The 14,275-nt window shown below is 31.9% G+C and overlaps 2 protein-coding genes across 3 annotated transcripts; both read right to left on the bottom strand.

Moving 5' to 3' along the window:
• Positions 1-663: 663 nt before the first annotated feature.
• Positions 664-4,877, bottom strand: LOC136227721 (probable carbohydrate esterase At4g34215). Of its 2 annotated transcripts, none has more exons than XM_066016464.1 (2): positions 4,276-4,863; positions 664-999 (listed from the first exon to the last, which is right to left on the bottom strand). In XM_066016464.1, the coding sequence occupies exons 1-2, from the start codon at positions 4,822-4,824 to the stop codon at positions 793-795; spliced, it is 756 nt and encodes a 251-aa protein (XP_065872536.1). In that variant the 5' UTR covers positions 4,825-4,863; the 3' UTR covers positions 664-792. The 2 variants fall into 2 exon arrangements, with proteins under 2 accessions (XP_065872536.1, XP_065872535.1); XM_066016463.1 differs by lacking the exon at positions 664-999 and adding an exon at positions 2,462-2,893 and having other exon boundaries at positions 4,276-4,877.
• A 2,426-nt stretch (positions 4,878-7,303) lies between these two features.
• LOC136226797 (receptor protein kinase-like protein At4g34220) lies at positions 7,304-13,945 on the bottom strand. Its single transcript, XM_066015451.1, has 2 exons — positions 11,989-13,945; positions 7,304-8,165 (listed from the first exon to the last, which is right to left on the bottom strand). Exons 1-2 carry the CDS (start codon positions 13,637-13,639, stop codon positions 7,522-7,524), a joined length of 2,295 nt encoding a protein of 764 aa, XP_065871523.1. The 5' UTR covers positions 13,640-13,945; the 3' UTR covers positions 7,304-7,521.
• Positions 13,946-14,275: the final 330 nt, after the last annotated feature.

The following is a 14,275-nucleotide window of genomic DNA, read 5'->3' as shown; positions in this document are numbered from 1 at the left end:
GTATTAATGAATACATATGGCATGTGTTTATTAGTTCTAGGTTCCAACTACACTATCTAGTTGGAACTACAGTAGCATCGTATAATTTCTCCACTTTTAGATATAGCTCTTATCAAAATTTTAGGGTGGAGATTAAAAACATCCTAAAATTTAGATTAAGGATTTAGATTAAGGTGATTATTTAGTCAATCATTCAATGGCAACACTACATGTTAGTATTATTTTTATTATCTCTATTAAAATTTAATGGTGGAGATTAAAAAATAATTATAAAGTTTAGATCTAACAGTGAGAGGTCAAATTTTGGTCATTCAAAGTTCAAGTGAACAACACTGGGTATTATCTTATGAATAACTAAAATAATTTTAATTTTTAAACTTTTTTATTTTTTATTTTTTATTTTGAGATCATTTTTTATAAAAGATTTTAATGTTAGTAACTAAAATAATTCCATCAATTTTTATATCCAGTTTTAAAGTTTTGGGCATAAAAATTAAGGTCAAAACTGAATGTCACAATTGTAATTTACCCTTAAATAATTTCAGGTATATATATATATATATATATATATATATATATATATATATATATATATATATATATATATATATATATATATATAAAGTATCAATTCATTATATACTTAATTTATTCAATTATATATATCATCCTACTAGTAATTATAAATTACAATTTCCCAACTAGGAATACAACAATTATACAACAATTATACAAGGGGGAAAAAAGCAACAACTCAAAGAACTTGGTTATCTCTTAGAAGTAAAGCAAAAGTCATATGTTGGATGATGCAAAATGATGAAGGTATGCTTTAGCCAACATTTGGCCTAACTTAACTTGTGCATTAGTTGTTAGGTGAAGATTATCTCCTCCAAGTTCCAATCCTTTTGCATCTACACATACCATATTTGTTACTTCCATTCCTAATTGTGCTGCTCTTAGTTTCTCTATGTACTTCTCATCTCCTGATGAAATTGCTACCTAATACACATCCCATTCTGTTAGATGCACTTAATCGGTTTGAGATTCATCAGACATTCTATAAATAGTAAAATTTATAGTATAAGCTATAAATAAAAGTAGAAAACTAACTTAAGAGGACGCGTTAAAATGGCTCTTACGTTTTATGTTTAAAAATCTAGAATGTTGATGTGGCATGATCAATTGGTGCTAATAGATTATTTGGGTATTTTTAAGAACCAAAATAAAATTTGGATAACAAAATGTGACGAATTCAAGATATTACAGGTATAACTTATACTCAAACATCTAATTACCCTCAAATGTAGCATAAAACATAAATGTAGGTTTAATGCATGTGAGTCCCTCCAACTTATACTGAAACGCTTAATTACCCTCAAATTTTCAAAATAACATTTTAGAATGAAAATTACCAAGTATTTTAGAATGAAAATTAGATAATATTTACCAATATTTTTGAAATCAAAATTAACTAGTATTTACCAACAAACAGTAAACTGTAACCGTGCAGTAAACCTTTACATTTTAAAGACACTCTCCTACTGTTAAATTACCGTAATTGTATTGTCACCCCATAATAAAATAGGGGTGGCTGAGCGAAAAACTAGTCACTTACTATACGTTGCCCGAGCTCTTATGTTTTATATGTAGGTTCCTAAAGAGTTCTAGGTTGATGTTATTTCTACTCCTTGCAACTTGATTAATAGTATGTCCTCCGTTCAAGGCCAAATACCTTATTTGTTGCTTTTTCCTTCGCCAACATTGTTTTTGATTCTTCCTAGAGTGTTTGGATGCACTTGCTTTGTTCAGGACATGAAGCATATGGTATCCAAATTCGATCCAAAAAGCTCTTAAGTGTGTTTTTATGTCAACAAAGACCGTTGTTATTCTCTTTCTTTAGGTCATTATTTAGTGTCCACTAATGTTACTTTTTTGTGGATTTTGTTCCATGGTCACCGCATTGTAGAAAGCTTCAGCCGAGAATCTTACAAATAGATGCTCTACCATTGGCTAATGTGTCTTTGTTGAGAGCAATCTCGTATCTTGGAAAAGTAAGAAACATGTAGTTTCTAGACCGAGTGCGGAATCTGAATACTATGCTATAACACAAACTACATACGAACTTGTATAGCTACGTCATCCACTTGGAGAAATTGGGTTTGCCTAGTCAGTTTGCCTAGTCAAAACCAATGAAATTGTGATGTGATAATGATGCACCAAACATATAGAGGCTCACTGTCATTTTACACGAGAAAACTTAAAAGATGATACAATTTCAATCCCACATATCAGAACAAGGAACCTAATAGCAAATGTGTCCACTAAACCGTAATAGGAACTCGAATCAATTATATTTGTACTAAGAGTATGACCAATCTTTATGCTCTAGCTGGCCTAGCTGGCTTTCCTTATATTTAACTTAATCATTAGCTAATCAACATAAATAAATAAGATTAATGTATCTCTTCCTATTATATAGGAAATGTATATAAATGATATGTAATTGCTATAATGAATTCCATTCTCTATGTTTAGAATTATAAAATACAAATATGTTGTTAAAGTTTCTTAAGGTCACTCATTTCCAATTAAGAAATAATAAAACAAGGGAACAAAGAAAAAACAACTTAAAAAGCACAACAAAAATAGAAGAATTTGGTTGTCTCTTAGAAGTAAAGTAAAGTCCTATGGATGGTGAAAAATGATTAAGGTATGCTTTAGCCAACATTTGGCCCAACTTCACTTGTGCTTTAGTTGTTAGGTGGAGATTATCCCCTCCAAGCTCCAATCCCTTTGCATCCACACATACCACATTTGCTACTTTCATCCCTAGTTGTGCTTCTCTCACTTTCTCTATGTACTTCTCATTTTTTCCTCCTGATGTAATTGCTACCTAATACAAATTCCCAGTTTTTTTGATATGTTTAATCGGTTTGAGACATCGTGTAAGAGTTGAATATGTATAAGTCGTAGAAAGGTAAGTTTAAACAAGTTGAGGTTACATTTTCAATAAGTTGAAATAACAGAAAAGTCGTTTCAAGCAAATTGAGATGACGAATAATCATTTTGAGAATTCGAAGAATATTGGACTTTTGGAAGTAAGTTAGAGGTTAAGCCCCAATTAAACACATGGACCATTTCAACATTTAAATTCAAAATTATGTTACTTACAATACATCATGTATTTCTGAAATTTGTTTTGGATTACTTTTTGGATTGATATGAAATTGGCATGTAAACTTTTTTTTAATGACATAAATATTTTAAATTATTATTATATTTTTTTATATTTTTATATATTTTAACTAATAAAATTACAATTATAACCCATGAACACATGTTTTACTCTTTTTAAAAAAATAAAATATTTTACTGACTTTTTTCATATATTTTTTTTTGTTGACTACCCTAAAATTTTCCGTTGATTTATTTTTCTAAGTAAACAAACACTAAAAAATCAAGAAAATATTTTTCTGTACAACATTTTCCGACAAACAAATGAAGTCTAAACCTTCCACATTTTTACATATCATGATAAAAATAGGTAAAATTTATATATAACATGCGAACCTATTATACTTTTTCAACTTTATGGGTTTGTTATATAGGTTTCGGATCAAACACTTAAATGATTAAGGTGAAATATTATTATATCTTACCAAATTTTTAAATGAGACTATCAATAAAGCTAGTAAAATTAGATAGGAATCGCGAACATAACACGAAAATGACATGAACTCGATTGAATTGGTACGATTATGAATCTTCACACACAAAAACTTTTGACTTGGTTAAAATTGACTCGTTTAACACTAATCAAATAATTGATAGATACAATTCATACGAACACAGCCCATTTATACGAACTACCGCCCCTAATTGTAACATTAGTAATAATTAATTTATAATAAACAAATATCTACTACTAAATACCCATTCTAGAAGTAATGCTTCAAAGTCAATTAGAACTTTAAATTATTAAAATCATCCATTAGATACTTATACTTACTAAAAATCATTGATTAAATCCTTGTTCTATACAAAAATCATAGATTGAGGTCATTGAAAATCATTGTTCAACAGTTTCGGACACTCTTTCTTAAATGCATTTTGAACAAATATAAGGATTATTATAGTCTATATCAAACATTCTGCTTTTAGGATTTTAATGGATGATTTTTGCTTAGTAGTCATGATTTTGATAGTTTAAATTCCAATTCATTTTAATGCCTTAATTTTTCTATTCAAATGAAAAAACAATAGGCAAATGCTGACCTGAATTATTGGAAGTGAAGGCAAACCAAGATCTTCTCTCACATTCTGAATAAACCTTTCCATGTTCGCCTGATACGCATCAGCATCATGCTCACTCATCGTGTCACTCTCTCCTTGGTACCACAACAAACACTTAATCTCTCCACCTTCCTTCACACTCTCCTTCGCTCTCAACACCATCGTTTCGTACAACTTCTCTCCACGCGCCCACTCCTTAATCGCCGTCCCACCGACAGCGCACGGCACCAGCCCTACGGATCCGGCGCCATCTCTGACGGCATTCGCAAACGACATCCCTGGCCCTACCCCGCACACTTTATTCGCGTCGATATCGGCGTGGAGAGGCTCGTGAGCTGGAATCCACTGGAGATCTGCGGTTAATCGGAGGATATTCGGATCTGGCTGGCATTCTGGAGGAACTACATGATCCCAGTGCTTGTGGTGCTGGTGAGGGTGTCGGATTACGCCGCCGCGGCCGGCCATGTTGCTCTGGCCGGAGAGGATGAAGATCTGGCTGGGTATCAGTGGAATTTGTTGACTTTCTTCCATTTTTCTGGGTTTCTTTTTTAATTGGAAGGGATAATCAGAACATTGTGTTATATATTGCTGATAGAAAAACACAGTTTCATAGGCCTTTCTGGGCCCAGCATATAATGGGCTATCAAGGTAGGCTTCGTACTTTAACTTGGACTTTACATGGGATATTTAAAAAAAAAAAAAAAATTAAGATGCAAAAATATCCCAAACATTTTGAATCACGAGCAAGTTTACTCATAACGTTTAAAATTGTGTAATTTTACCTCTAATATAGTCAAAAGCAATTTTATTCCTAACGTTGATAAATTGGATCAATTTCAAATACTATTATAAAACACATATATTTTTGTTCCTTATTCTGCACCAATTGCATAACAATTCGTTCTAAACAAATGATTTCATGTTTTTTATAATTTAATAATAGAATTGGAGATTAATATTTAAAATTCGGTGAATTTTTTGAATTTTTTTTTTATCTAATTCATACAAAAAGATAAAAATAGATTATAGGCGATTCGATCCATTTTTCAACTACAGATATTTTAAGCTTAACTTTAATTTTTGGGAAAAATATAAAAATAGATCATATGGCTGGGTCTGTTTTTCAACACAGTCTAATGGTTTAAAACTTAAAAAATTATTATCTTGAGGTTCAATTTTCTTCTTTTTACTGCAAATTGCTTATTCTGTTCAATATTTGTCATTTGGTATTAGAGGTTTATTAAATGGGCATGATGACAAATTGCTTATTCCGTTCAATATTTATCATTTGGTACGAGAGCTCTACTAAATAACATGATTCAAGAGAAAAAATAGTTTTCTTTTGAGAGAAACACAAGAGAAGAGTGTGAAGAGATGGTAAAAGAACACCAGTAATAACACTTTTGTGCAACCTGCTATCCCAAAATTCGGTGGCATCTATGAGCACTAGACAAAATTGATATAGAGTTTCCTTCGAGCAAAGGAATATTGAAGGCTAGTAGAAAGGTCATCACAAAACAACAATTGAAAGACAAGAATGTGGAGAATTATCTATACCAAGCGATGAATCGAGAAATCATGGAAACCATCCTTAATAATGATACATCCAAGCAAATTTGGGATTCAATGAAGCAGAAATTTAAGGGGTTAACAAGAGATAAGAGAGCACAACTCCTAACCCTAAGAACCGAGTTCGAAATCTTTTATGTTCATTACATCCAAGTTTATTTTCTAAACTTTCATCTCGTGTAGGGTTCTCAAAAAGACTCATCGCAAATTTAACTTTTAAAATTATGGTAATTGAATCATCAATTCTACTCATTGGAATTAATTTCCCTTTTACGAGTTTTGTCAAATTATCAATAGACTTTGTGTAATTATACAGAACCATAGCTAGATCAACCACAAAGAATTGAATTGTTTGGTTAGAATTAAGAAATAGCTGTTGATAACTATTTCCGAAGGAAAATCAACATCCATACATGATCCATGAGGTGGTTTACTTCGCGGATGGAAGAGAAAAATAAAAGAATAGACGGTGGTAAGTTTGAATGGTCCAGTAATGACAACCGATCAAGGATAATGAACCTAAGATTTGGACGACGTTGTTCTAAGAAGTAACATTTTACAAAAGTAGAAAATCTCTGTTTTTTGGAAAAACAATATTTTCCAACAACAAACAGTTTTTTTAATTAAGTTTTTATTAATGAGGTGTTAAAATTTTCACACATATCATATTATTAATGGACAGACAGGCATACCACATCTTCTTTTCTCGGTGGTAACGCCCGACACCTAGACCTGTTCAAAAACCCATTGGCCCGTCCATCATGGGTTGGGCTGGGACATGTATATTCATCAGTTGAACCGGTCCAGCCCGAACCCGCACAAGCCTGCATATAAAATGGGTCGGGCTTGAGATTTATTTTGAAAACCCGAATTGGCCCGACCCACTCTACCTATATATATATATATTTGATTTTTTAATTTTAGGGTAACAATTACAATTATTCATTTTTTTTATCAATTGCCTAATAACAATTGAAATTTAGTATACATTATGTATAATAGTTTAGAAGAATGTATATTATCGTTTAAAAAAATATTATCAACTGTTTCTTTTTTTTAATTGAAAGTAACTGTTTCTTAATTTATAGTACTAAAGCTTTGATTTTGTTAAAATTGAGACTTACAAATATAACTTAATGTTTAACAAGTACACTAAATTTAGTTGTAATTTTATGTGTTAGAATTATAATAAATTTTTTAAATTTTTTTTTAAATATATATTAGTTGGCTGGTTTCCCAAGCCCAGTCTGGCTCCGAGCTCGATGTGAAAATATAGGATAGACTGGGCTGGGTTTGGACAATGTAAAAATATGAAAAACTCGATTAGGTCCGACCCGAACCCGACCCATCCCATGAACGAATCTACCGGCATATACTAAATTTTCTCCAAACAACAACACTAGAGAGTAAATACAAAGCGTTAAATCAAACAAACTCTAGATCTATAAATACTATTTATTTGATTAAATAATTAGTCAAAATACACACAAATCATGCGCATTCTCTTAACTTCTAAGATATCAACATCTCCTTTTTGCAACAATTCAAGTCAACAAAAGATGAAAAGTATCACACTAATTAAAAAGAAAAAAAAAAACCCACTAATTAACCCTTTAATCCAACAATAAACACTTTTGTGGGACCCAAAAAACATCACCATCACAAAAGGATCTTCTCCAACACTTGAACTACTTCTTTCATGGATGGTCTCTTTTGAGGCATAAAAGAAGCACAACTAAATCCTAGTTTAAAGCATGCCAGCATGGCTTCCTCTTTAGCCTCCACGTCAGCTCTTATTGCCACGTCAGCCAATCTCAAAACCCGGTTTTTATCATCCTCCACTACTGAACCGGCTACTGCGCTCCATTGGCTTAGCTCCCGGTCCGAAAACACTCTCCCCGTGAGAAGTTCAATCAAAACGACGCCGAATGAGTACACGTCCCATTTAGGGTTTGGCTTTAGGTTATTTAATGACTCCGGCGCTTGATACGGCGACGTTCCGGATGTGGAGGAGGAGCTAGTTGTTGCGTAAGGGCTGGCTGTGATATTCGGGTGTTCTGATAAGATGGAATTGGATCGTTGGCTACCGAGATTTCGGCCCGAGTTGGTTGCTTTGTTGCCGAATACTAGCCGGTCTAGCCCGAAATCGGTGATTATAGGGTCCAAATCGGGAGTTAAGAGGATGTTGGTTGGTTTGATGCTGCCGTGGACGTGTTTTTTCTCATGAATGAAGGCTAAACATCGAGCTATGCCTCTTGCTATCTTGAACCGGATTTCCAGAGGTGGTGATGAACCCGGTTTTCCTGTAAATATCGGAAAAGGAAATAGTGTATTTTTAGTGGGGTTTGTAAACTTTTAAAAGATTAAAATATTTTTACAAATATATAAACCATAAAATTCAAATTTTATGTATATTTCCTTATTTATATACATGCCAATTTTATAATTAAAAATGACTACTACAAGAATCTCAGCTTAATACATTCATCAATCCTGCTACTTATTAAAAAAATCAATTCTTTCCCTATTACTTTTACTTTAAATTGATCTATTAACTCCTAAAATTCAAATAACAAAGTAAAGAGAAATTTTGGAAAAATTGAAATTTATACATTAATTAAAGTTTAGAGAACCAATAGACCACTTTAAAAAGTTCAGAGGACTAATATTTAAAATTTCAAAAAATCAATTATCACTTTAAATTTTAAACAAGTTCAGAAGGTAAATAGACTTTTCATAATACAGAATTACAATTGCATTTTTAGATATTTTTAGACAAACCTAAGGACTAAAAATGTATTAAGCCAAGAATCTCTCATCAACTTAGCATGTGTAAATAAATAATTCACAAGTTGATAATTAATAAAACCACCGTCTTCTTTTGCATGCTGCTTTAGTTTGACTCAGTAATCGACTTATCTGGTTATATATATACCATGAGGGGAAGAAAATCTGTTATCCCATTTTGGTGTTCCCTTCCATATCTCTTTTATAAAAAATCGCACCTTTTAATTAAAATAATATATTTTATAAGCTAAGAGGATCCACATGATTAAAAGTGACCACTTTTTGTGAGAGGGACATGTAAAGGGACACCGAAATTGGAACAACAGGTTTTTTTTTCCAAACGAGCACTGAAATTTTCACTTAAAATGAGGTATTTATTTAATCCAATTTTTCCACCTTTTTAGTTTCTTATATTAAAAATAATAGTTTTAGAAATTATAGTTGCTATTTTATACATGAAAAGTTTTTCTAAGGGTAAAAAAATCTCTTACTTTTTAGAAAAACAATATTTTCCAACAATAAATAGCAACCAAACAGATTCTATAACTACTAATTAAGAACTGTTAGTGAAGTAAGGTTTTAAAATTTTAGGAAAATATTTTACTATTTTTAAAAGTATAGAATATTTTCCTTACTTTCTTTATATATTTTTCTGTTAACTAACCTAAAAGATGTCGTTCGCTTATTTTCTTAAACAAATAAACACGGTAAAATCAGGGAAATATTTTCCTGCACTAAAAAGAAACAAACCTGAGAGTATAGAAGAATTACAGTGTTAGATTTAGAATTCTGACTAAGTATGTATTATTTAGTTAATTTAATATGGTTATATTTAAATAAAAAAAAAAGTGATAGGTATGCAAAAGGAGGAAGGTAGCGTAGGAATATATGTTAAGCTAAGCAGTGGGATTAAAGTATAAAATATACAACATTCGAGGAGTAATCACATGACATGTAAATCTAATCCATTATTAAAGACAAAAATGACAGACAAGAAGTCACAAGAAGAAGAAAGAGTAATAAACAAACAGACAGTTAAGTTTATGTTGGTAAAAGTAACAAATGTTTTTTTTAACTCCATTAATTACTAGACCCACCCATACTATGTACTCTCCAATTACTTGCTGTTTTTCTACGAATGTGACACTTGATTTTGACGCATCATGCGTCTCCTTTTTTTTATCCTAAGAAATATTTAGAAAATCTAAAAACAAAAACAAAAATAACTTCCTTGATTTCATGAATTTGCAAACAAATCTTGACTAGTGCTCTTTTTGTTAAAAAGTAAGTATTTATTTTAAAATTAAGCGATTAATTAAAATTACAAATTTATAATAATTACAAATTTCTAAAATATATTATAAAATCACAAATATTGTTTGATAAAAAAAGGATAAATTTCAAATAAAACCCCTGTGGTTTCACTAATTTTCAGATAAAGGACTGTGGTTTACTTTTTGTCAAAATGAGGATTGAGGTTTCGCACTTGAAATAATGCTATTAAAACCATATTTAACGAAAATTTTCAAGAATTAAAGTTGTTCAATGTCATATTTTTTATGGAACTACATTTTCGATTTTCGAAAATCATCTTTTTTAGAACTTTCTCTCTCTAAACATTAACTTTCTCTCTCTTTACCAAACATCATCTAAACAATCTCAAAATAAAAAAGTTGAAGAATTAAAATTGTTTAGAATATTAGTAATTCTTAAAATATGTCATTTTTGAAGTAGTCAATGGTGATTTTAATAGTATCAATCGAAAAAGTCCTTATTTTGCTAAAGTTGAAAACCTCAATCCTCGTTTTGACAAAAAGTAAACCACAGTCCTTTATCTGAAAATTAGTGAAACCACAAGGGTTTTATTTAAAGTTTACCAAAAAAAAAATTGTACAATCGCTAATATTAGTCATTGAACCATTTTCTTTTATTTCAAGATACTAAATTGATATCTTTTGTTTTTTTATCACATTAAATCCATATTTATTAAATTAGTTTGTTTAACATTCAATTCAGTTAAAAAAACAATATTCATTTTATTAGTGTCTAAAATTGTATTTTTTTCACGGTTCGAAATAAAGTTTTTATAATTTTTCTATAAACCAATTACATGTAAAAATGTTTCAAATTGTTAAAAAATACAAATTTAGAACACGGATTAAAGGAAGAAATGATATTTTAAAATTGTATTTTTTCACTGTTCCGAAATAAAGTTTTTATAATTTTTTTATAAACCAATCACATATATTGAATTGTTAAAGACAGAAATTTAGCTCACTGATTAAAGAAGGGTATAATATTTTTGTTAACCAAATTTTACGTTAAAAGCTAATTTTATTTTTGTTTGTTTTAAAGTATTTAAGGAGTGTTTGTTTATTCAAATTTCTCTTCTTATTTGACTTTTCATAATGAGAGTTTCACATGTTTGATTATGAAACTATTGTTTGACTTTTGTACAAAAAAAGGTACCATTTTGGAAAATGCAGAAAATCTCTACTTTTCCAACAGCAAACCGTAAAAAGTAAACAAAAAATAAACCAAATTGGTCATCAACAAAAAAATAAATAAAAAACTTAGGGTATTAAAATAAAAGATCATCATGTTCTTTTTAACTAAAAAAATCAAATTATTTTGACCTCTTATATTACTATTATGGGGCGTTTGGTATTCTATTAGGATAGGGATAAGGATAAAGGTTGTGATAGTGATAAGAATAAATGGTTGGGATAAGAATAAAAATATGATAGTCGAGAATTATTATTCAATGTTTGGTATGTGTGATAGGGATAGATATATACATTTTACTATTTTAACCTTATTTAAACTACATAACATTAATTTGAAGGATAAGATGAATTTTTTTATCCTATTAAAATGGTAGGAGTTTATCCCACCTCCTTATACCACCCCCCTCTTGGGTATAGGATTTGAGGGATAAGAGGTTTATCCCTCATCTGTCTCACTCTTCCATCTCTCAAACAAACACGGGATAACTTATCTCGTGTTTTTTATCCTTATCCCACCTCTTATATCCTTTATAAGAAACACCCCGTTAAGTCTAAAAGTTTATAATAATTTTAAAAATCATCTTCAAAATATTGAAAAGCAAATAGCAACAAAAAGATAAAAAAGAAATTTAACCAAAAAAAGATAAAAAGAAATCAACATGATCTGACCCCACCAAGAATATCTAACGGTCGACATCCTAACAGTACAATCTATCAAAAAGCACTAGATTAAGAAGCGTATTATAGCAAAAACCACACAAACTTGCTAACATGCACCACAGTTGCAGAAAAATGAAAACGAAAGGAGGAAGAAGAAGATGAGAGAACTTACTGTAATTGGAGCTAGCAAGGCTGCCATTGGAGATATAATCATAAATAACAAGCTTTTCATCATCTCCCCAATAAAACCCACGAACCCTAACTAAATTTGGATGCCTCAATTTCGCAATTAACCTCAACCGGTTCTCGAATTCCTTAAACCGGTCAATCCCAATTTCTCCGATTCTCCTCACCGCAAACGCCGTTCCGTCGCCAAGCACAGCTTTATACACAATACTAGCTCCGGTAGCCCCTAAAATATACGCCGATGCTTTCAGTAACGTTTCCATGTCCAATTCTGTCTCGCCGTCGACTATCACAAGTTTCCCCCCTCCTTTCTGCTGGTTCTGGGTTTCAATTTGCTCCTCGTTTTCTGCCGGTAATCCGTCGCTATCTGAAGTCGTCGCTTCCTCCGATGTTCCTTCTGCTCCATTAATCGGAAGACACGGCCAAATTGTAGGTTTTCTAGGCTCCTCCTGATGTTCATTTTTTGAGATTATCATCTCCGATGATGCTAATTTCTGCTCGGATTTTGGGGGGTTTTCGATTCTGATTTCTGGGGTTTGAGCTTTCTTTTTCTTCAATTGATACACATAGAGAATTGCTAGAGCTAGAATTGTTATTCCGGCCAAATCCGCCACCGCGATTGCCACTATTGTAGCCGGTTTTAAGCCGTTTTGGGTTTGATTTTGTTTTGAAGCATTAGGGTTTGAGGAATTATCAGTTTCAAGTGGTTTGGGGATTACAGCTATGGCAGGAGAAGTAGTTGAAATGTTTGGTGGTGTTGAAAGAGTTGAAGGAATTGAACAAAGATTCTTCAATGGCTTCCCACAAAGATCCATATTCCCTTTAAAAGATTCTGTCTTCTGATTCAACAGAGAAGATAATTCAGGAATTGCACCTGTCAAGTTATTGAAAGAGACATCAATGGTGGAATTTGGGGGAATATTCTTCCCAAACCCTTCTGGTATTGAACCAGAAAGCTTATTCCAAGACAGATTCAAAAACCCCAAATTACCTCCACCAAAATCAAAGGGTAAACTTCCATTCAACAGATTAGAAGACAAATCCAGCACTTGAACAGAATTAAACCCACTTGGAACTGAACCAGAGAAGTAATTACTCCTCAAAGAAACAACAGTTAGATTCTGCAATCTGGTTAAATTCTTAGGTAATCTCCCAGCTAATGCATTATCAGAAAGATTCAGCAACTGTAAACCCTTCATTCCACCTATAGATTCAGGTAACTCACCGGAGATCTCATTGCCTGAAAGTGACATCACTTGAAGCTCAGTTGAGTTAAAAAATGAACTTGGCAATGACCCATTTAAGACATTATTGGAAAGATCAAGATGTTTGAGATGTTCAATGAACCCCAAATCAGATGGAATTGAACCCAGAAGCTGATTTCCAGGGAGGATTAAACTTGTAACCCTAAACATATCTGGTGTGCCATTGATTCCCAATTCAGTGCAGGTTATTCCAGTCCAAGAACATGGAGTTTCATCATTATAGTTCCAACTTTCAAGTACTGATAATGGGTCACTGAGGGTTGAGTATTTGAAGGAAAGTAGAAGTATCCCATCTGAATTTAGGGCAAATGCAGCAGGAAACACAAGAACAGAAGAAAGGAGGAGGAGGAGGAGGAGGGGAAAGAAAGACATGATCTTTTTTTTTGGGGGGTTTAGGGAAACATGGTTAAGACCCTTTTGAAGAGTGTTGGATATGGAGTTGGAAGAGATGGTGAACCAGATGCACTTGGTAATGGGTTTTTGGAGAAAGGAAGAAAGATTGAAACTTTGAAGTTGTTGGGTGGATATGGTGGAAAAGGTTGAAGAAAGAAAGATTGAAACTTTGGAGTAGTTTAATGATGTTGGGTGGATATGGTGAAAGGGAAAGAGAGAGGAGTTAATTAAGAATTGGGAAGTGCAAAGGTAAAGAGGAATCTTGTATTGGTACACTAGTAGACACCAAAGTGAGTTGGGAGCCCATAATAATATATTAAGATTCCAAGATTGTTAATATTGACCTTTATTTACCTTTTACCATGGTAAAAAAAAAAAAAAAAAAAACTAAAACCCTCGAAATCAAGAATTCGTCACGATTTTTTTCGATTAATCCCTCTAGACGTTTTATTGACCCTTATATGAATTTTAACCGCATGGGCTTTGTCTAGACTGCCTCAATGCTGCCTAGATCGCCTAGACACCGACTAAGAGACGATGACCAAAAATATTTTTTATTATGATTTTTTTTGTTTTATTATAATTTACTTTTGAGTTGTTTCTATGATATTGTCA

Source organism: Euphorbia lathyris, chromosome 4 (assembly GCF_963576675.1).
Source record: "Euphorbia lathyris chromosome 4, ddEupLath1.1, whole genome shotgun sequence".
NCBI classification, from domain to species: domain Eukaryota; kingdom Viridiplantae; phylum Streptophyta; class Magnoliopsida; order Malpighiales; family Euphorbiaceae; genus Euphorbia; species Euphorbia lathyris.
Note: the sequence above shows the minus strand (reverse complement) of the source record. Positions and strands in the feature narration are given on the sequence as shown.

What these genes read in the sequence shown, in the direction of transcription:
- LOC136227721 (XM_066016463.1), bottom strand. Translation starts at nt 4,824, where the DNA reads ATGGAAGAAAGTCAACAAATTCCACTGATACCCAGCCAGATCTTCATC. An exon ending in CTTCACTTCCAATAATTCAG is followed by an intron (nt 2,894 to 4,275) that starts GTCAGCATTTGC and finishes AATTTGTATTAG; the next exon opens with GTAGCAATTACATCAGGAGG.
- LOC136226797 (XM_066015451.1), bottom strand. Translation starts at nt 13,639, where the DNA reads ATGTCTTTCTTTCCCCTCCTCCTCCTCCTCCTCCTTTCTTCTGTTCTT. An exon ending in CCTTGCTAGCTCCAATTACA is followed by an intron (nt 8,166 to 11,988) that starts GTAAGTTCTCTC and finishes CGATATTTACAG; the next exon opens with GAAAACCGGGTTCATCACCA.